General features: G+C 36.1%; 1 protein-coding gene across 1 annotated transcript in view; it reads right to left on the bottom strand.

The window, feature by feature from the left end:
• The window catches only part of MKLN1 (muskelin 1), a 202018-nt gene that overhangs the window by 68130 nt on the left and 111590 nt on the right, over positions 1–22298 (bottom strand). The window contains exon 9 of the mRNA XM_052638533.1: positions 10454–10566. Within this exon, the coding sequence (XP_052494493.1) occupies positions 10454–10566 (113 nt within the window). The remainder of the gene's footprint in view (positions 1–10453; positions 10567–22298) is intronic.

Genomic DNA, 22298 nt, shown 5'->3' with positions numbered 1-22298 from the left:
AAGAAAATTCAAAGAATAAATAATACAAAACAAAATTAAATGCCTTTTTTTGCTGACTTTCACGAACAGGTCTGCTCAGAAATTTGATCAAGTCCAACTAATATATATCCAATATTAGACTTAAGTCTCTATAGAAAAATAAAAGAAGGAATAGGAGACACAAATCTTAGCTTAGAAATGCTTAAACTCTACCAGGAAACATGAGAACAACTATTTTCTATTCTATTGCACTCTGTTTATAACACTTCTATGGCTTCTAATGTATACTGCATTACATTTTAGTCATTTGTGTACAGAGCTTAATTCTTTTGTACATGTCAATCTACTCAAAGACACATTTGGTTTTTCAAAATATTTTTGTACACTTCATCAGAATCTAGCATAAAACAGATACTTCAAGAATATTTAGAATTTAATAATTGGTAGGAACCTTAATAAAACTTGTAGTTTGATGTTCTCCTTTAAAAAATAAAGATGCAGAAGCTCAAAGAAGAAAGATAGCCTCCTGAAAGTAGTAAGCTAGTGAAAGAAGCAGAATGAGAATCCAAGTCTTTCACTACTTCTTCCACACTGTGTATTATATAAAACTGACTCTCCTGACAAGATAAATAATTCAGCTACATTAATTAGGGAACAAAATGAAGAACAGTATATTATCAACAGAAATTAATTAGTTGAGATCACTTGTATCACAGGACAGAACAAAAGGTTAAAAAAAAATTGTAGTATAGGCTTAAAAAAAAAGAATTCATGAAAAGAAAAATGGAACTTCAGCTGGGTAGGACTGGATTAGTTGAAAGAGGGAAAAGGAAAAATATCTTGTATTTGTTAAATATCTCCTAAATTCTACCTATATTATTACTATGTGTGCAAGATAAGAGAAACAAAAGCAAAAATACACTACAGTATGTGCAGTTATGACTGAGATGAAGAATTCCTGCCACAGAAACAGCAGAGTTGAAGTATAAGGTAGAAATACAAAGCCTGTGAATGACTGACAGAGAACTGAATATAATCTTGCAAGCATTAAAGAACTATTATAGATTTCTAGAGAAGGATACTACATAAAAAAGCAGTATTATAGGATGAGTAATCCAGTATTATTTAGATTAGATGAAGGAATAAAAATATCAGACAGGAAAAACAGTTTGACATTCGTGTGAGTATTCACGCTAATTACTATTTTAAGATTATTGTTAAATATTTTTGTCAAGGAAAATATGCAGCAGAAAGGCAGAAATTTTATTTAAGAAAGAATTTCCGCTCTGGCTGCCATGTTGTGTCCCCACACGTGTGCATCTAATTTCAGCTGGTCTGTGGGAGGCCCCATGAGCACCAAACCTAATCCCCCAGGGAAGCCCCACTTCTGCTCCAGCAGTATGAAAGAAATGATCGTGAACCAGAATAAACTCACCAAATGGCAAGCACAACTGCACATTAGTGGGAAAAAAAACTGTCAGCAGAAAGAAGAAGGTGGTTCTTAGAACAGTTACAACAGACAATAAAGAAATTTCAGTTCTCCTTAAAGAAGTTAGAGGTAAACAGTATCTCTGGTATTGAAGAGGTGAAGATGTTCCCAAACCAAGGGTCAGTGATTCACCTGAATAACCCTAGAGGTTAGGCCTCTCTGGTAGCAAAGATGTTCACCATTACAGGCCATGCTGAGACAAAGCAGCTGAGAGAAATGCTACCCGGCATCTTAAACCTGCTTGGCACAGAGAGTCCAACCAGTTTAAGGAGAGGGGCTGAGGCTCTGTCCGAACAATCTGTGGATGGAAAAGCACCACTTGCCACGGGGGAAGATGATGATGAGCAAGTTCTAGATGTTGCGGAGAATTTTGATGAAGCTTCCAAGAATGAAGCAAAGTAAGCCGAGTCAACTTCTGAAGAAGATAAATCTTGAAGAAGTTATTGGGAGTTGCTATCTTATATTATGACTGCTCTTTAAAATTTTATGGATCTAATAAAATCTAGATCTAGTATTTTTAATCCCAAGCCCCAAGACAATGCAGCTCTTCGCATTTTTTGCTTTTATACAATTCATTCTTTGCAGCTAATTAAGCTGAAGAAGCCTGGGGGTAAAGTCTGAAATGAAAGTTAATAAAGTTCTTTACCTGGTTGAAAAGAAAAAAGAAACAATTTCCTCTGTAATTAAGCAATTTCAAAAACAAATATGAGGCAACATATAATGAATCTATGCCATATTTCCTACAGTGTGAAATCTGAAGTTTTAATAGGAGAATAATAGAACTTTCTTGCTTCAGTTTAATTAGCAAAAGTGCTATTAAAATGATGAGCAAATTACTTTCCAACTAAGAAGAAAAACGGGAATAAAGAAGAGAAACCAAGAAACTGGGGAACAGAAGGAAAAACAGAGAAAACTCATACAGTTTTTTGTTCCTTCAAAAAAATAACAGAATGATTAACAGAATTATAAACCAGTAGTAAGGCTAATTTTTTTTTTAAAGAGAGAGAAAATACAAATTACCAGTATCAGAAATGAAAGCAGTACCATCAAAACAGGCTCACTAGAAACTAAAAAAAACAAAGAACTATCATGAAAAATACAGTAAAATTTGACTAAAAAGGTAAAACGGACATATTCGTAACGCTAATTTTTCACTTAATGGTGAAAGACAGAATGCTTTCCTGCTAAGATCTGAAATAAGGATGTCCATCTGGTGCAGCAAGACATTAAAAAAAATTTTTTTTAAGAGTGGAAACAAAGAAGTTAAAATCATCTCTACTCACAGAGGACAGGACTGTTTAAAACATCCTAAGAAATCAACATAGAACAAAAGACAAACTATTAGAAATAATTAAGTGGATTCACAAAAGTGATGATACAAAAAATATTAAAACATCAATTTACTTCAGTATATTATGAGGAAATAAGTTGAAAATTAAAAATGTTTAAGTTTCATTTACAACAGCAAGGAAAAGCAAAATATACTGGGGTCCATTTAATAAAAAAGACCTCTAATCTGCAAACTCCAAGTGCTGAAGGAAAATGAGTAAGACTCAAATAAATGGAAATTTAGCCCTGTTCATGGATTAGAAGGTTCAGTATTAAGACATCAATTATCTCCAGGTTGATTTATAGACTGAACACACATCCAATCAAAATTTCAACCGTGTTAGAAACTGACATGATTCTAAAATTTATGTGAAAATATAAAGGACTTAGAAGAATCAACCCAATTTTTAAAAACAAGAACAAAAAGGTCTTATACTACTTGATCTAAAGTCACATTGGAATATAAATAGATTAAAAGATAATGGGGCAGATTCAAATATCCTAAAAGACAAATATACTTATATACTCCACTGATTCTTGAAAAAGGTGCCAAACAGGGAAAGAAGATAGGAAGCGACCAGAACTCACATACATTTCTGGAAGGAATGTAAAACAGTATAACCACTTTGGAGAAAGCTTTAACAGTTCCATCAATGGATGCTAAAAGGGCAAAAGTTTGATGCTGCTGCTGCTAAGTCGCTTCAGTCGTGTCCAACTCTGTGCGACCCCATAGACGGCAGCCCACCAGGCTCCTCTGGCCACGGGATTCTCTAGGCAAGAATACTGGAGTGGGATGTGATTTCCTTCTCTGGAAAGTTTGATGAGTAACACAATATTTTCATAGTCTCAAAATGTCTCCCCTCAAATTACTTAATCATGCAGTAGGAAATCTGGTGAGCACATCAGACAAATTGATGTAATGTGCCTGTCTCCTGACAGGACATATTTAGGAGGACCTGATGTTCATACGTGGCATCCCAGCTAGAAACGCTTAACCTATATCCAATCCTAGGGAAACATTAAGCAGACCCAACAGAAGGATAGTCTACAAAACTGCCATACAGTCTTCAAAAATGCCATGGTCAAGAAAGACAGACAAGTCAAGGAACTAAAGGACACTAAAGAAGCATGACACTGAAATGCACTGCATTATCATGAACTGGGTCCTGGGTCAGGGACAGAGTTGCGGTAACAGTAAGACACCTATAATGGACATTAAGTAACTCGAGTGGGCAGCCTTTCCCTTCTCTGGCGGATCTTCCCAACCCAGGGATCAAACCCAGGTTTCTTGCATTGCAGGTGGATTTTTTTACCAGCTGAGCCATAAGGGAAGACAAGAATACAGGAGTGGGTAGCCTATCCCTTCTCCAGCGGACTGTCCCGTCTCAAGAATCGAATCGGGGTCTCCTGCATTGCAGGAGGATTCTTCACCAACTGAGCTATCAGGGAAGCCCATAAAGGAAACTGCACTATTGGGATAACTACCTATATGTGAAAAAGGAATGGGGGTTACAATAGCACATCAGGAATCTTCAGGGACTCTATAAAGTCAAAGCCATTTTTATAACAATTGTTACTGTTGTTCAGTCACTAAAGTCATGTCTGACTATTTGTGACCCCACGAACTGCAGCATGCCAGGCTTCCCTGTCCTTCACTATCTCCTGGAGTTTGCTCAAGCTCATGTCCACTGAGTCAGTGATGCTATCTAACCATTTCATCCTCTGTTGCCCTCTTCTCCTCTTGCCCTCAATCTTTCCCAGCATCAGGGTCTTTTCCAATGAGTCAGCTCTTCATATCAGGTGGCCAAAACACTGGAGCTTCAGCTTCAGCATCAGTACCTTCCAATGAATATTCAGGGTTGACTTCCTTTAGGAATGACTGGTTTGATCTCCATGCAGTCCAAGGGACTCTTAAGAGTCTTCTCCAACACCACAATTTGAAAGCATCAATTCTTCAGCGCTCCATCTTCTTTATGGTTCAACTCTCACATCCATATGTGACTACCAGAAAAATCATAGCTTTGACTACACAGACGTTTATCGGCAAAGTGATATCTCTGCTTTTTAATACACTGGCTAGGTCTGTCATAGCTTTTCTTCTAAGGGGCAAACAAGTATCTTTTAATTTCGTGGTTGCAGTCACCATCCACAGTGATTTTGGACCCCAGTAAAATAAAATCTGTCACTGTTCATAACAATACTATTTTCACTCTCACTCTTACTCACTTGCTACATGACTTGTGATATAGCAGCAGACTGAATTTAGAAGCAAATATAAACCTACCTGCCTTCTATTCAGTCACAATTAACGAGACTTAGAAAACTATAAAACAGTACTACTTGACATATGACGGCTGTCTTAAGGAAAAGCATCTATGCAGTTGTTTTAGTTGCATTCTGATCTAGCTGCTTTTTCCACAAAACATGGTATTTACTCAAAAGAAAACTAACAATCCAGGTACAGTTATTCAGAGATTTTCTGAAAAATAAATGAAGTATTTTACTTTGAAGGAAAACAACTGATAAAATCTATTGCCAGTAATAAAATGTACATTTTAAAGCCAATTTAGAATTTTAGAAAACTTCTCCCTGCCACTGTGATTGTGACACCTTCCCAACACATAAAAGACTTTGCTAATGAGACTGATAGTGATATTAACAAATGTGGTTTGGTATAATAAAATATGTCAACATCTGAAGACCTGCCTAACTCACAGAACCAGTATTTTTCAAGTGACCATCACACAAGTAAAAAAACAAGCACAGGAAAAACATATATTTAAAGAGCAACACAGATCAGTGGATCTTACTGTAACAGAATACAAAACACTAGCTGATGAGGTCTCAGAGTCTATAGTGCAATTACCTTTAAGAAGCAAACAACAATTTGTCAATTTGGGGTATAAGACCCAAAAAGAATATGTGCTATTACATAAAAAGGCTACAATTAAAATACTACTAAAATACTACTACTAATAATATTAATATTCTTTCCAAGAATATATGTGAGGTCCAATTTTCTTCATATATTTTACATAAAACAATATGTTGTAAAAGATGACATGCACAAGAACATATGAGAATCTAGCTGTCTTCCACTAAGATAGACATTAAAGATATTTATAAAAATGCAAAATTAAAAACATAATTTTTTTTGAACCAATAAAAACTTACATGCATATATACATGAACATTTAAAATAATTATTCTAAAAGCTGAGCCATTCTACTATCTTTCGACCTACTATGTGTTATTAGATACATTACTTAATCTAAATGAATTAAATTACTTGTGTGTGTGTGTGTGTGTGTGATTCAATATTTTTATAGATTCTACTCCATTTAAAGTCATTACAACTTAACGGTTCTATTTCCCTATGCTGCACAATATATCCTTGTTGCTTAATTATTTTACACACATTGAGTAACGTGTGTAAAAAAAGCACATTCTGCTTTTTAATTGTATATAATACTTTTTTAAAAATATGCACCGAGGTATCATTAAATAATAAAACTTGTACTTACTGTACTAATTTTGTAGAAAACAAAATTGGATACGTGAACATGACTTCAATTTTGGAAGGAATGAGCATTTTGCTAAAGACATATATCCTCATTCACTTCACTAATGAAACAAAGGTTTTTAGGTGTTTAAATGAAGTAATAAAAAACTATAATAAATCTTAATTCCAATACTGGATAATCAACTTATCTCTATTGATTTGAAAATAACAGAAAAGTGTTCTCATCAGAATAATCTACTATTAATTGCATCCTAAATATTACTTAGAATATTACATTAATATTACTTTTGAGGACCCCTATAATTCCTCTCTCCTGACAAAGCAGCCACTTTTCTGAATTTTCTATTTTTCATTTCTTTGCTTTTCTCCAGCATTAACTTTTTATCTAACTTATCTGAACTATTTACTCACTACAGAGTAAGCATTCATGCCTTAAGGAATTCAATTTCCACTGGGAAATAGAAATATAAACCAATCACTGTAGTAACCCACTCAAGGAATGTAAAGGGTTAAGTAGTCACACCAAAGGAAGCTTCCAATTCTGGTTGGGGAAGTCAAGAAAAGCTTCACAGAGGAACTGAAGTGTGAACTGTGTTTTAAAGGGTAAGTAGGCATATACAGTTCCAGAAAAACATCCATTTCTGCTCTATTGACTATGCCAAAGCCTTTGACTGTGTGGATCACAATAAACTGTGGAAAATTCTGAAAGAGATGGGAATACCAGATCATCTGACCTGCCTCTTGAGAAACCTATATGCAGGTCAGGAAGCAACAGTTAGAACTGGACATGGAATAACGGACTGGTTCCAAATAGGAAAAGGAGTATGTCAAGGCTGTATATTGTCACCCTGCTTATTTAACTTCTATGCAGAGTACATCATGAGAAACGCTGGGCTGGAAAAGAAGGACAAGCTGGAATCAAGATTGCTGGGAGAAATATCAATAACCTCAGCTATGCAGAGGACACCACCCTTATGGCAGAAAGTGAAGAGGAACTAAAAAGCCTCTTGATGAAAGTGAAAGAGGAGAGTGAAAAAGTTGGCTTAAAGCTCAACATTCAGAAAACGAAGATCATGGCATCTGGTCCCATCACTTCATGGGAAATAGATGGGGAAACGGTGGAAACTGTCAGACTTTATTTTTTTGGGCTCCAAAATCACTGCAGATGGTGATTGCAGCCATGAAATTAAAAGACACTTATTTCTTGGAAGAAAAGTTATGACCAACCTAGATAGCATATTCAAAAGCAGAGACGTTACTTTGCCGAATAAGATCCATCTAGTCAAGGCTATGGTTTTACCAGTAGCCATGTACAGATGTGAAAGTTGGACTGTGAAGAAAGCTGAGCGCTGAAGAATTGATGCTTTTGAACTGTGGTATTAGAGAAGACTCTTGAGAGTCCCTTGGACTGCAAGGAGATCCAACCAGTCCATTCTGAAGGAGATCCACCCTCAGATTTCTTTGGAGGGAATGATGCTGAAGCTGAAACTCCAGTACTTTGGCCACCTCATGCGAAGAGTTGACTCATTGGAAAAGACTCTGATGCTGGGAGGGATTGGGGGGCAGGAGGAAAAGGGGACGACAGAGGATGAGATGGCTGGATGGCATCACTGACTTGATGGACGTGAGTCTGAGTAAACTCCAGGAGTTGGTGATGGACAGAGAGGCCTGGCATGCTGCGATTCATGGAGTTGCAAAGAGTCGGACATGACTGAGCGACTAAACTGAACTGAACTGAGGCATACACTAGGTGAAAGCTGAATACACGGGAGGAGCAGCCTCTGTTAATTCCAAACAGGGAAAGAACAAATTGCATACCAAAGAACACAGGCGAGAATGTTGAATAAATTCTAGCACTCACAAGTATGGCTAGCACAGCCAAATAATGAGGCTAGAAAAGTAGGTGGGGACCAAATCATGATGAGAAATTTGAAGTTTTCACACTAAGCAAATAGAACTAAAGTAGATAAACTTGTTTATTATTGCTGTAACTGTTATTACTCATGCTTTCCTGATCTATGTCCCTGGGTAGTGCCACCCATCACCCATAACTGTGGATTTGATCACATGACTTCTTTTGGGAAAATGGGACAATAACAAATTTAATGACGTGCATATGTCTACATCATCCCCGCTGCAGCCTTGCCCCTACATGAGAATAAGACTCATGCTAGTCAACAAGAAGGTGAGTGGCTATGCAGAACAGAGTCAAATAGTCCCAGAAGCTATTCTATAGAGACAGTCAGCTGACTTCCAACACATGAGTGAGCCCAGTTAACCTACAGACTTGTGAACAAAATAAATACTTATTATATGCCACTAAAGTTTTGTGTGTGGATGTGAGAATTGGACTGTGAAGAAAGCTGAGCGCCGAAAAGAATTGATGCTTTTGAACTGTGGTGTTGGAGAAGACTCTTGAGAGTCCCTTGGACTGCAAGGAGATCCAACCAGTCCATTCTGAAGATCAGCCCTGGGATTTCTTTGGAGGGAATGATGCTGAAGCTGAAACTCCAATACTTTGGCTACTTCATGAGAAAAGCTGACTCACTGGAAAAGACTCTGATGCTGGGAGGGATTGGGGACAGGAGGAGAAGGGGACGACAGAGGATGAGATGGCTGGATGGCATCACTGACTTGATGGACACGAGTCTGAGTGAACTCCGGGAGGTGGTGATGGACAGGGAGGCCTGGCGTGCTGAGATTCATGGGGTCGCAAAGAGTTGGACACGACTCAGCAACTGAACGGAACTGAAAGTTTTGTGGGTACTTGTAATATATGGAATATATTGTGATATGTGGGATGCAGTAGATAATTGAAACAGTTTGACTGAGATTAATTATAGGGTTTAAGCAGAGATGCTATGTGGCCCAAAGAAAAAAATTGTTTTGAAGACTATGTTAATGAATGAAGACTAGGTTTGGAATCAACAATGGAGGCAAAAAAAATTTAAGAAAGAAACCACAACGCTGAAAGGAATAGAGAGGAAAAAATGTCTGAAACTCAATATTGGGTGCTAGAACTGGTGGAACTTAGGCCCTAATTAGACACAACTCAGTAAAGAGAAAGGATTTCAGGATGAATTGTAAACTTCTTGCAAAAACAATTCAGACACAATCAACCTAGATTTAAAATAGTTTAAGAGAAATAAGAAAGGTATTCTTTTAAGATCTGCCTTTTTATTTTTTAGGAGAGAAATAATCATTTCAGAAAATGGTACTTAATACTGAAAAGGAAAAGCCCGTTTTTACAGGGATAATAATAATTTTAAGATCTCTTTAGAAAGATTAAAAAATACTCAAATATTTAACAAAGGAACACACCAAGTAAGCAAGGATCCAGTTTCCTAAGATGAAAGACATAGCACCAGAGTTTTTAAAAAATGGCCTTCCTAGATTAAAATTGGTGGCTTTGAATTGAGTCTTTTCTTCTTCTTTTCATTTGCTGTTACAATTGGTTTTAGTTTATTTTTCACCTTGTAATCTAAAACTGCTTGGATGGAAAAGTACAAAAAAAAATTCTACAAAGATCTTTAAAAAAATACATGAATATGTGCCTTATAGCAGTGTATAATTAATTATACACTTATTTAATTCAAAATCATAAATTCAAGACATTCTATTCACTATGGAAGTTTTATGTGTATATGCATCAATAGACAGACTCACACATGAATAAACAATTTTAGTTAAAAATAAAATATATATCATTTGTGGAAACTGATAATACAGTCAAATAGTGAGGGGCCAAAGTAGTAAGATAGTGAGGAATCAAAAGCATGTATTTCCAGAGGAAACAAAAATAAATGTACAAAATAAGAATAGAGGTGACAGAACATGAGAAAAAAAATAGTTTATACAGTTACATTTTAACTAAAATGGTTAAAATCTAAGTTACATTAGATACTCATTTCTATTTATCTCTACAACATAGATTTGTTCATGTAACTGTAGTTCAAGAACCTGGTATAGAAGCTGGAATGCAAGAATGCTTAAGCCAAACTTGTCACCACAAATTCTTCTGCTACCACTGCTGACACACATTAGAAAAGAACACAAATCACTCAGAAAGAGAAGTGTATGCCCACACCCCTCTCGTAATAAAGATGGGTGAGAACTCAAGTCTGAAAACTTGCCTCTTTCTCAGTGTCTCTAGAGATACAAGTCCACTGGTTCTCTTTCACACTGTACGCCCAGAAGTCAGCAAGATCTTGCGTTCCATCCCAGCCACCAAACAAATAAACAGTCTCTGTGAAAATTAGAAAAATATGTTTAAAAAAATAAACTTAAGACAGAATTTAAGCAAAGGCATCCATATTTAGCCATTGCTTCTAAGATCATTTAAGAAGGTACCTCTAAGTAACCTTAAAAATGAGATTTTTAAACTAGTAACATTCCAAAATAAATACTACTATTTCCTAAACATAAGCATATGGAAAGGCTGCTGCAGAACCAGTATTTTGATAGATTTATAAATATGAAGGTAACTAAGAGGCATCCCCTAAAATTCTGATTCCAAAGGTCCTTTTTGAGTAAAAAGAGGCAGTACTTTGACAGTACCCAAGGGGAATCCCGATGAGCAGCCAGTTTAGGATCTTCTGTGTTAGGCCATGAAAAGTTTACATTTACCAGCTTCTCAACAATCCAGCTTCAGAGTCTTAAAAAAAAAAAATTCCAGAGGGATATACAGTGCAGAAAAAAACTTCACAGTAAAACTGTTTTCTACTACAATATCAAAACTAATAGTTAAAACTAGCTGAGTTGAAATTAGATATCTTAAGAATAAAGCGATGCATAGCCTTGATATTCCCATGGAAACTGGGGGAAATTACTGCAAATACATTGTGGTAGATTTAACTCCTCAGAAATCAACTTTTAAGTCACTCCAGGTATCTTGAAAATTTGATTTCTTTTAACTCTGAAATGTCTATTATATCTATGGACTTTATCATGCAACAAAACATTTCTTGCTCAGAGACTAGTGAAAATTTTTATATACAACACTGTGAATCATCCACTTTCTTTAAAAAATAATAGTGCCTTTCTTTTCTTCAAATATTTATCTCCATTGTAAATATCTTATGTCTACCGGTTATACAGACCATTGGAAAAGACCCTGATGCTGGGAGGGATTGGGGGCAGGAGGAGAAGGGGACAACAGAGGATGAGATGGATGGATGGCATCACCAACTCGATGGACATGAGTGAGTAAACTCCGGGAGTTGGTGATGGACATGGAGGCCTGGCGTGCTGTGATTCATGGGGCCACAAAGAGTTGGACACGACTAAGCAACTGAACTGAACCAAACCACTTTTTAAAGTTAAATAATATATTACAGGAAAACTATAAAGCCATCTACTCTCTAACTGACATGACCCAAGCCTATATATATGGAGACTGTCATCTACATTACTTCCTACCATGAAGGGTTAAAATGCAGACTGCATACAGAAATACTGTAACACTACTTAAGAAAATTCCTGCCATTCATAGAGGTATCTTATAAGAGATTTTTGTCATGTTTTCAAGTAATTTCAAACTCTAAGTGAATCTTCTAAATGAAAGAACCTAGAGAAAATCAAAACAAAGCTGTTGGATAAGAACAAACCATTGGAACCGTTCTAACACTAACTTAGTAATCATTTATAGGTCACTTCACTTGCCTGGGTCCTGGTTTTTTCATTTATAGAGCTCTTAGTGTGGTGATAAAGATTTTCAGATATAAGTTACATGAAAACATTCTGAAGACTGTTGTCAAGCATGAACAGCATTTCTACCTTTAAAACATGCATACACACACAAAATACTTTCTAGTTACTAAGCACCACAAATGCAATAAAAATAGTATTACTGTATCTGTTTCCATGTTTAACTTAAGTACCTAGAACACTTTGGTTCTGTACAAACGTGAAATAGTGGAAACTATTAAACTGCCATCTCTCAGAAATATAAAACAATCCATTATCATTAGTTAAGTAACATTCTATTTCCCAAATGAAACACAGTAATGCCCAGATACTGAGAATTTTACAGGAAAAAATTTAAGAATTTTCATCTGACATAAAAATTATTTGCTAAACACCATTTGATTCTAAAGCCTGGAGAGGGAGAGGGTATATAACTAAAATAGCAATAGCAATTGACCTTTTGTTTTAATAGTGTTTCTGGGCAACCTCTGGATAAGGTTACCCTAGTTCATTAACTTTAATAACCTTTCCTCTTGGGCTCTGGGTTCTCAATGTTCTTTCTGAAAAGCAAGTTTCTTTGTACGCATAAATTCTCACAGCAGAGAAAACCCACATTTCCACAACAGCCTCATTGATAGCTGAGCAAAATAAAATCTGGCACAGAGCAAGCATCCCAATGGAATTAATCCAAGATGTCATTCTTGTCTGTGAATGCTTTGTGGTCCCAGTTAAAAGTTTAATAGTAAAATTGAATGAATCAAGATAGAAACAGGACCTTTTGACATACCTGAATGAAATGAGTAATACAATTTTAATTAAATCATCTAATCATTTAAGTTAAATCATTCGGAGATAAAAATATCTAGAAATGAACACCAGCAAAAATATTATTTAATGCATAAAGAATATAAAAAACTTTTAAAGATTATAGAAATAATCAGAATTGTAGTGAGAACTAAGAAAGCAGAAAAGAGGAAATGCTGTTACTTGCAACATGGCAGTAGCTTGGTTTAAACTCTCATGGTTATAGGTTATATAACAATTCATGCGCAGCTCAAAACCAGGAAAACAAACAGCCCAATTAAAAAAATGGGTGGAAGACCTAAGCAGAACTTCGTCTCAAATGAAGACATACAGATGGTCAACAAACGCATGAAAAGATGCTCAACGTTGCTCATTATTAGAGAAATGCAAATCAAAACTACAACGAGGTTTCACTTTATACCAGTCAGAATGGCCATGACCAAAACTATCTACATACAATAGGTGATGGAGAGAATGTGGAGAAAAGGGAATCCTCTTGAACTGATGGTGGGAACATAAATTGATACAGCTACTATGGAGAACAGTGTTCTCCATTCCTTAAGAAACTATGAATAAAACTACTATATGACCCAGCAATCACACTACTGGATATACACCCTGAGAAAACCGTAACTCAAAAGACACATGTACCCCAACGTTCACTGCAGCACTATTTACAACTGTCAGGACATGGAAGCAACCTAGATGTCCATCGACAGATGAATGGATAAGGACGGTGGCCCAGAGGTTAAAGCATCTGCCTGCAACACGGGAGACCTAGGTTCGATCCCTGGGTCGGGAAGATCCCCTGGAGAAGGAAATGGCAACCCACTCCAGTATTCTTGCCAGGAGAATCCCATGGATGGAGGAGCCTGGTGGGCTACAGTCCACGGGGTCACAAATAGTCGGACACAACTGAGCGACTTCACTTTCGCTTTCTATATACAATGGAATATTACTCAGCCATAGGAAGGAAAGTAACTGGGTCATTTGCAGTGATGTGGATGAATCTAGAGACTGTCATAAGTCAGAAAGAGAAAAACAAATATCGTATATTAATGCACATATATGGAATCTAGAAAAACGGAACTGATGAACCTATCTGCAGGGCAGGACAGAGACGCAGATGTAGAGAATGGACTTGGGGACACAGTAAGAGAAGGAAAAGGTGGGACCAACTCAAACAGTAGCACTAAAATCTATACACTACCAAGTATAAAACAGCTAGCAGGAAGCTGTTACATACAGCTCAGGGAGCTCAGCTCAGGGCTCTGTGATGACTTAAAGGGATAAGATGGAGGGATGATAAGGAGGCTCAAGAGGGAGGGAATGTTGCTGTTATTCAGTTGCTAAGTTGTGTCCAACTCTTTGCCACCCCATGGACTGCAGTACACCAGGCTTCCCTGTCCTTAACTATCTCTGGGAGTTTGCTCAAACTCATCTCAGGGAGGGGATATATGTATACATACAGCTGATTCACAATGCTGTACAACAGAAGCTAATACATTGTAAAGTAATTACCCACCAATTAAAAAAAATTTTTTTAATAATTCATATACATGCATAGGGTAGTAAATCCTCCCCAAGCAGCAGCCCTTTCTCTATTGTCTTTTCTTAAAAGGAGCATAGGCCACAGAGACTATTTATCCCAGATGCATGGGAATGTCCAGTCAGTATTTTCTCAGTACTAATCTGAACTGGCAAGGCGCTTTAGAGAAAACAAACAAACAAACAAAGACAACATCGTCCCTACCCTCAAGGAGCTTACAATCTAGTGAAGAATATAAAATGCTGAAGCTTCCATACTTTGGCAACCCATTAGGAAGAGCCAACTCAGTGGAAAAGACCCTGATGTTGGGAAAGATTAAAAGCAAAAGGAAAAGGGGGTGGTAGAGGATGAGATGGTTAGATTGCATCACCAACTCAAAGAACATGAATTGGAGCAAACTCCAGGAGATAGTGAAGGACAGAGGAGGCTGGCGTGCTGTAGTCCATGGGGGTCACAAAAAGCCATATGCAACTTAGCAACTGAACAACACCAACATAAAACAAGTACATAAATCACCACAGTGCAAGTGCCATAAGAAAGGTAAAAAGATCACCATGGGAGTTCACAAAAGGAAAGAGAATACAACAAACTGAAGGGACCCAGCAAGATTTCATGGTGACAAGCGGTATCTGACCTATGCATCAGAAGGTGGCTTTGTTGACAGAATGAAAGAAAGAGAAGATGACTTTTTCAAGTAGGGTACAAAGTAAAATAAAGGCACAGAGACAGAAAAACACACAAGAAGTGTTTTAAAAGACAGAATCTAAAGCCAGGCAGACCTTGAATGATATTGCAGCTCTACCACCGTGGCTGTGGAACCAACACCACATTCCTTAACCACTGGTTTCCTCAGCTCTAAAATTCTATGAGACAGAATACCTATCTCATAAAACCGCCATGAGAATTCAATAATGCACGTACCATGGTGAAAGCTGTGTGATGAATAAACACACCGTTCATTTTAAAAGAACAAAAAAGGTAGAGGAATATAGTTAAGTTATAAAGACAGGCAGCAGACAGATCATGAAATGGGATAAATGGCAACATAAATGTTTTGAACTTGACTCCACAGACAGTATGAACTTCCTGTGTAGGTCAGAGGTAAATAATCCTCTGGTCGATGCAGGAGATGTGGGTTTGCGGGTTCAATTCCTGGGTCAAGAAAACTCCCTGGAGAAAGAAATGGCAACCCACTCCAGTACTGCTGCCTGAGAAAGCCCATGGACAGAGGAGCCTGGTGGACTACAGTCCATGGGGTCACAAAAGAGTAGGACACAACTGAGCGACTAACAACAACTACACACAGTACAGATCCACAGAAGATTTTATGCAAAGATGTGACACGGTCAGATCTGAACCTGCAGCATATGGACTTACTAAAAAGGATGAGCCAAGAAACAGAAAGATTGGGAATAAAGTGATCACTAATAGCCAATGTTAAAGATATCAAGTCAATTTCATTCTCAGAGACTAAATGGATCAATCACCAATCAGTCATTACTTCAGCCACAAAAGTTAAAAATGCAGCCATATTCTTTGGCACAGGTCTTTTTCGGTATCAGTACTAGATAAACCCTACAACTACTTACTACCAAAAGTACTAATCTATACATCTCAGATACACTAAAAATAAGGTAGAAATGTTATCACATCAGTGTCTTCACACCATTTTGCACAAAGAAGCAAGCTTTTTATTTTACAAGCCCAACTGCAGTATCTATCCTCCTCTGATTCTTAGGGGTAAATCAGACTATGCTGATTGCATAATCCTCCACAAGATGGCACACTACTATTCATAATTAAATCCATTTTTCCACTTTGAAATAGTACAGAATGCATATACTGTGGACTGACATACCATGGGTCCAATCTCAGATAAAATTCTAATGTCATGCATTTAAAATGGATAACCAACAAGGACCTAATGTATACAGGAACTTTGCTCAATGTTATGTGACAGGCTGAATGGGAGGGGAGTTTGGGGGAGAATGGATACATGTATATGTATGGCTGAATTCCTTCACTGTTCACCTGAAACTATCATAATACTGTTTGTTAATTGGCTATACCCTAAAACAAAATTTTAAAAAACTTTTTTTTAAATTCAAGTCTCAAAAAGAGGGAAGAGGAGGGTTAGTAGCCTTGTAAAAGAGGTTAGCTTAATTTCTAGTGTAATACACAATTTCTAGTGTAATACAATAGAAAAACAAATGAAATTTTTAAAAAAGCTTTTAAGAAACACAAATTTATATCCAAGGTTAAATGAACTCTGTCAGGACATTTAGTTTATGAGTCTAATCCCTCTGAAAATGTAGCTAAGACCTTAGATTGACATGAGAATTTTTGAAGGGAGGAATAAATTAGAAGGGAAAAAGATATTTTATGTGCTCTTTAACCTTACTTTCTTTAGCCATTCTCTTGAACTCTCAAGACCCAGCAGATTATCAACTGGATTCATCTGTCTCTCTTTAAAAAGAGCTATATTTCTTATGTAAAGCTATGATTACAAAACTACAGACTGATCTTTTGGGTTATTTCAGTCTATTGCTATTTCCATGCTAAAAGGTTGTACTTTCTGCCTATGACAATACACTTTATACTAGGGCTATATTTTAGAATTCCTTTCTGATAACCCTATGAGAGAAACAGATTTGTGTCACATGAAGTTACAGAAATATACCATCACATGTAGTTACAGAAATATACCATCACATGTAGCTACAGAAATACAACCATATGAATGTATTTGTGTTTAAAAACTAAAGCCCATGTTTACCTACTTTCTTCAATGGTTTCTTTAAAGAATATCAAGGAAAACCATTATGTAGAATCAAAAAATAAAAAAGGAAGAACTTTACATATAAAGTATATAGAACAGTCAGGTTCAGATTTCCATAGAAGGGCTCTTTCCAGCAACTTCTTTAACTCTTTAAAAGATATCAAATACTGGGGTTTTGCCTAAATCTTATCACCTATTCTGCTTAAGTCAGAAAAAGGCTGGTAATACAGGTTCTTAAAATTCAGTGAGAGTTGAACAAAGAACTGCCTGGTGCAATGAAGTTTTCATCTGGACAGACTTCCACTCTGAAGCAAATCAGACATGTCTTTTCTCTCTATTCGCCTTATTTTACTCAGACTTGAAACACAACTCACAGTTGAAGAATGTAAGTGGAAAACTGCCAGGTGTAGGAATTATGATCAATAAAATTGACATGCTCTTCCAAGTAGGACAAAATACAACATTCCTTCTCTAGTAATAACAACAGAATTCACTTGGAAGAAAACTTTGAAAATTAGAGTAAAATCTGTGCCTCCATGTACTTTTTAAAATGGCCTTGTAGTCTTAGAGCTGTAGCAAAATTGAAGAAAAAAAGATCTACAGACTGAAAAAGGAAAAGAAAATTTAAGGACTATTACATTTTTAATATTTAAGAAAACAAGATACATGAAACACTGGGAATCAATAATTGCTCTGAAATACAAGTCACTTCAAAGAAGCTGAAATGAGCTCTGTGAAGTTTTAGTCTAATTAAATACCTGGCACACTGCAAGCACTCAATAAATATGAGCAATTATTAGGAAACCTGTTGTTCCTCACTCCTTATATCTGCAATAGCTTTTAATAAGAATGTAAAGGAATTAACTATGTTTTTCAATTTCACTTTATGGTATTTTATAAGTGAAGTTACATGCTTTATTACTATTTACATATTTAAAATGTGCTAAGGTCTCAGGAGTTAGCTCTCACAATCTACTGTGTTTTCTCTTTTCTGCTATTACACTGGAGACTTTCATTGTATCTTCAGCATAAGAATCTAAGAATCATCAAGGTAACAGCAGCATGAACACAGGCTTTGGAGCCAGACAGTCCTATAGACCTAGGTTCAAATCCCAGCTCCACAGCCTTGGACACAACATCACCTATTCTGTATAATGAGGATTATCTACCTTTCCAGTAGTAAATAAAATAAATGAACATATTACAGTTTTAATCCCAACCTCTACATATTGTAGGTATTCAATAAATATTACTCCTCAGGTTTGAAAAAAACATTTTAGTCTAGTGAAAATGTTCTTAACTCTTTGATGATCTGAATTCATGGATTCTCTTTCAGAAAAATGACTATGCAAACCAAATATTACATATAATTTCAACAGATTAAGAACCCTGCTCAGGAAACCTATGAAATGCATATTTAAAATAAGGACTGGACTTCTCTATACTTCACTACGTAGGCACCAACTTTATAAAGATAGAACTTCTGGTTTCTTCAAATTCTACTTGAGGAAAGTCACAACCTACCTAATTCTTACGAGAAAGTTCTTAAAATGATTTTCAGTATTTTTTTCTAAAAATATAAAAGTATACTTATGGTTTCCCTTACTTTCTAAAACATCAGTAAGGGCAATATATATACAAAAGATGAAACAAATATACTGAAATAATACTGGTTAGAATGTGGAATTACGGGTGAAATTTTTTTTTTCCCTTCAATACTGCTTGCTTTAAATTGCTTTTCAAAAATTTTTAAACTGCTTAAAAATATTTCCACGGTGAGATTATATCAAAAACCAAAAGACCTCTAAATTTACATCAAATTCTCTCAGAAGAACTAATAAGTATGTATTTGTATGTTAATGTTGCATATAAATAGTATATATTTATGTATGTTATAAATTATTTCATTTAACTCCCACAAATCAATTATTCCTATTTTTATCATCATTATAACTCCTTCAAGATCAAATAAAAAGTCAGTGGGAAAAAATAATCAGGATTGAAATCCAGATATGTTTAACAAATACACATATACACTTCCCTCCCACAAACTCAATCTCCAACCACTATATCTGATTGTTATATCAATAAGACTGGACTAGAAAAGGTTCTTTCTAAGACTTAACAATAAATGCATCTTAGAAGATGATTAAAATCAACCTAATGGTAGCAGTTATAAGAATACATAATGAAATAAAGTATATGAAACCACTTTGGTAAATTATGCTTTTAATTTTATAATAGAAATAGAAGAATTTGTAGAGAAAAAAAATCTCAAAGATATCCCAGATTCTCTTACACTCAAATTAAATCCAGAAAGCACCAATGTTATCCTAAAAAAACACAAAGTCTATAAACCATTTTATTTTTCTACCTACATCCCAAGGTAGTAACTACAGCTGTAAGATAATATAGTCTATATACAGAACAATCATCAGAAAATTTAAATATATTAGAGTAAAATCAATAGTATAAATTTACCTCAAAAAATATTAGCATATTAAACAAATGGCATCATGACATGATCTACTCACCAAGGTTTAAAGCAATGTAAGAATGTAGTTTCTAAATAAATATCTTTCTTTCCACTCAAAGGAAAATGGATTTTAAAATTCTGATTCAATTCAACAAATATTTAGTTCATACTCCATACCAGGCTCTGGGGCCACAGAAATAAATAATGCAAGATTGCTCTCTCCCCGCTCCCCGGCCACAGTAAGACTGCTGGGGATGGAGATAGAGAGGAGAGAGGAATGGGACACACAACACCTACACAAGCAATTCTAAACCAATACGGAAATCACGACAGTAACAGTAATAGGATGGACACACTTCTGTGCAAACACAAAAAAAGGAAATGATTATTCAGCCTGGCCCTGTCTTCTGAAACCCAAAGTAATATATCTAACCACTTATTAGAAATATCTACTAGGATCTCAAACTTAACCTGTCTGAAATCAACCTGCTGAACAACGGACCATACTTAATCCTCTTTTTCTACCCATCTTAGGGAATGGCTATACTATTTTCCCAATTAATCAGATCAAAACCTTGAGCTATCCTTTACTCCTTTCACTCACTCATATCCAGACTGTCAGTAAATCCTGTCAGCTGTATGTGACATTTTCAAAATACACCCAAAATTTAATTAATTCTCATCACTATGATCACCAATCTAGTAAACTCCAATGCTATCATTACTTCTCTGGTAAGAACTGCTTCCTAAAAGGTCTCTCTACTTCTGCCCATCACCTAATTAGTTTTGTTAAAATGCAAAGTCAATTATTAACAGTAACATTTCTCAAAGCCCAACAATATTTCCCATTAATCTCTCACTATGAATAAAGGTTAAAGTTCTTACAAAAAAAACAACACAATCGCCCATCACTACCTCTCTGACTTTACTGCCTATACTCTCTTCCTCACCCACCACCTTATACCAAGCAGCAAATAATCTGGAAAGAAAAACAAGAGTAGAGGAAAGGGTGGCAAGAGTTTACTTTGTAAACACTATTATTTCAATAGGAATACCACTTACACAGAGCGAGAAATTTCATTTGAAATTTTATATGAATACCAGCAGTATTTACTTACTGTGGAATGTCAAAACTTATGAGGTATTTTAATCCTTTAAAAAATAAATAGGTAATGAATCTTCCCAGAGAGCTCCACAAAAGCAGACAAAAATATTACATACCATTTCAAGAGTATCATGGGCCTCCTTAGAGCCCACTTATGAAGCCTCATCTAAGAAAACAAAGAAATACCAAAAGAATAGAGCATGGCAATAGAAAGGACTATAGACAGCAATTGTTAGCTGAAACAAAAGATTGAGAATGCCAAGGTATAGAAGTTACTAGACTTTTGAATGGTATTTTTAAAGTTCCTTTTGTTTTCTCTTGATAGAGCAGATTCCTGGATTACCTACCTCATAAGTAAACACCTGTTTAAACTTAACCTAAACCACAATTCTAGAATCTTATGAAAATACAAAGCTTTTTCTGACTTGGTTGAGTCCTAGGGCATCTTGCCTTACTTTTCTCTCTGCTTCCAGACACCTGAATCCTCAGAAGCTGCATTCCTTCTCTACCTCAATCTGGATTCCAATCTTAACTGCATCACTAGTTTATATGTGTGTGCATGTGTGCGTGCATGCATGCCTATCAGTCACTCAGTGGTGTGTGTGTGTATGTGTGTGTGTGTGTGCGCGCGCGCTAGTCAATGTTAGCATTTGTAAGTATGTGTGTGTGTATATATATATGTATGTATATATGTATGTATGTGTGTGTATGTGTGTATCTCAAAAGGAAGAATTCCTCACCAATAAGTTTTACACACCAACCCTATTACTCATACAAAGGATCACTGGAATGTGGTTAAACTCCTTGAATTTCACCGTTCACGTAGTTAGTACTATTTCCACACTATAAGCAGCAATGGTAACACTGACCATCAAGCTCACTTGAGTTATGGACAACTTTATGTTAATTGAGATTATCATGATTATTTAGTTTACCAGACTTTAAGTTTTTGGCTCCTGTTTTAAAGGCTCAAAATTTCATTTCATTGTCACATGCATCTGGGCATGCTCAGTCGTGTCCAACTATTCACAATCCCGTGGACTGTAGCCCACCAGGTTCCTCTGTCCATGGAACTCTCCAGGTGAGAATATTGTGAAGTAGGCTGCCATGTCCTCCTCCAAGGGATCTTCCTGACCCAGGGATCAAACCTGCATCTCTCTTGTGGCTCCTGCATTGGCAGGCAGATTCTTCACCACTGAGCCATCTGGGAAGCAGCATGGGCCTAAAGAAAGCCTGACCCAGCATTTAGAAAGTCTAGGGGGGAGAAAAAAATCACTGAAACAGATACAAAATGGCTCTAAATTAAAATCCCTCCATTTGGCACAGTGGATAGAGAGGCCTGGTGGACTACAAATCCATGAGGAAGCAAGAGTTGGACACGACTGAGCAAACACACACACCCACATACAGACATATTGATAGATAAATCTCTAAATTTCCTATGGTAGAAATATTTGCTCAAAAATATATTCACAAAGTACTTTTATTACACTTCTATAAACCAGTCCTCAAACAGAAGTATGGATACTGGTCAATTTTCATTGTAGATCTTGGTTAATCTATAATAAATCCTCAGAAGC

Source organism: Budorcas taxicolor, chromosome 4 (genome assembly GCF_023091745.1).
Source record: "Budorcas taxicolor isolate Tak-1 chromosome 4, Takin1.1, whole genome shotgun sequence".
Lineage (NCBI taxonomy): Eukaryota > Metazoa > Chordata > Mammalia > Artiodactyla > Bovidae > Budorcas > Budorcas taxicolor.
The sequence above is the reverse complement of the archived record's forward strand: the minus strand, read 5'-3'. Positions and strand labels throughout refer to the sequence as shown.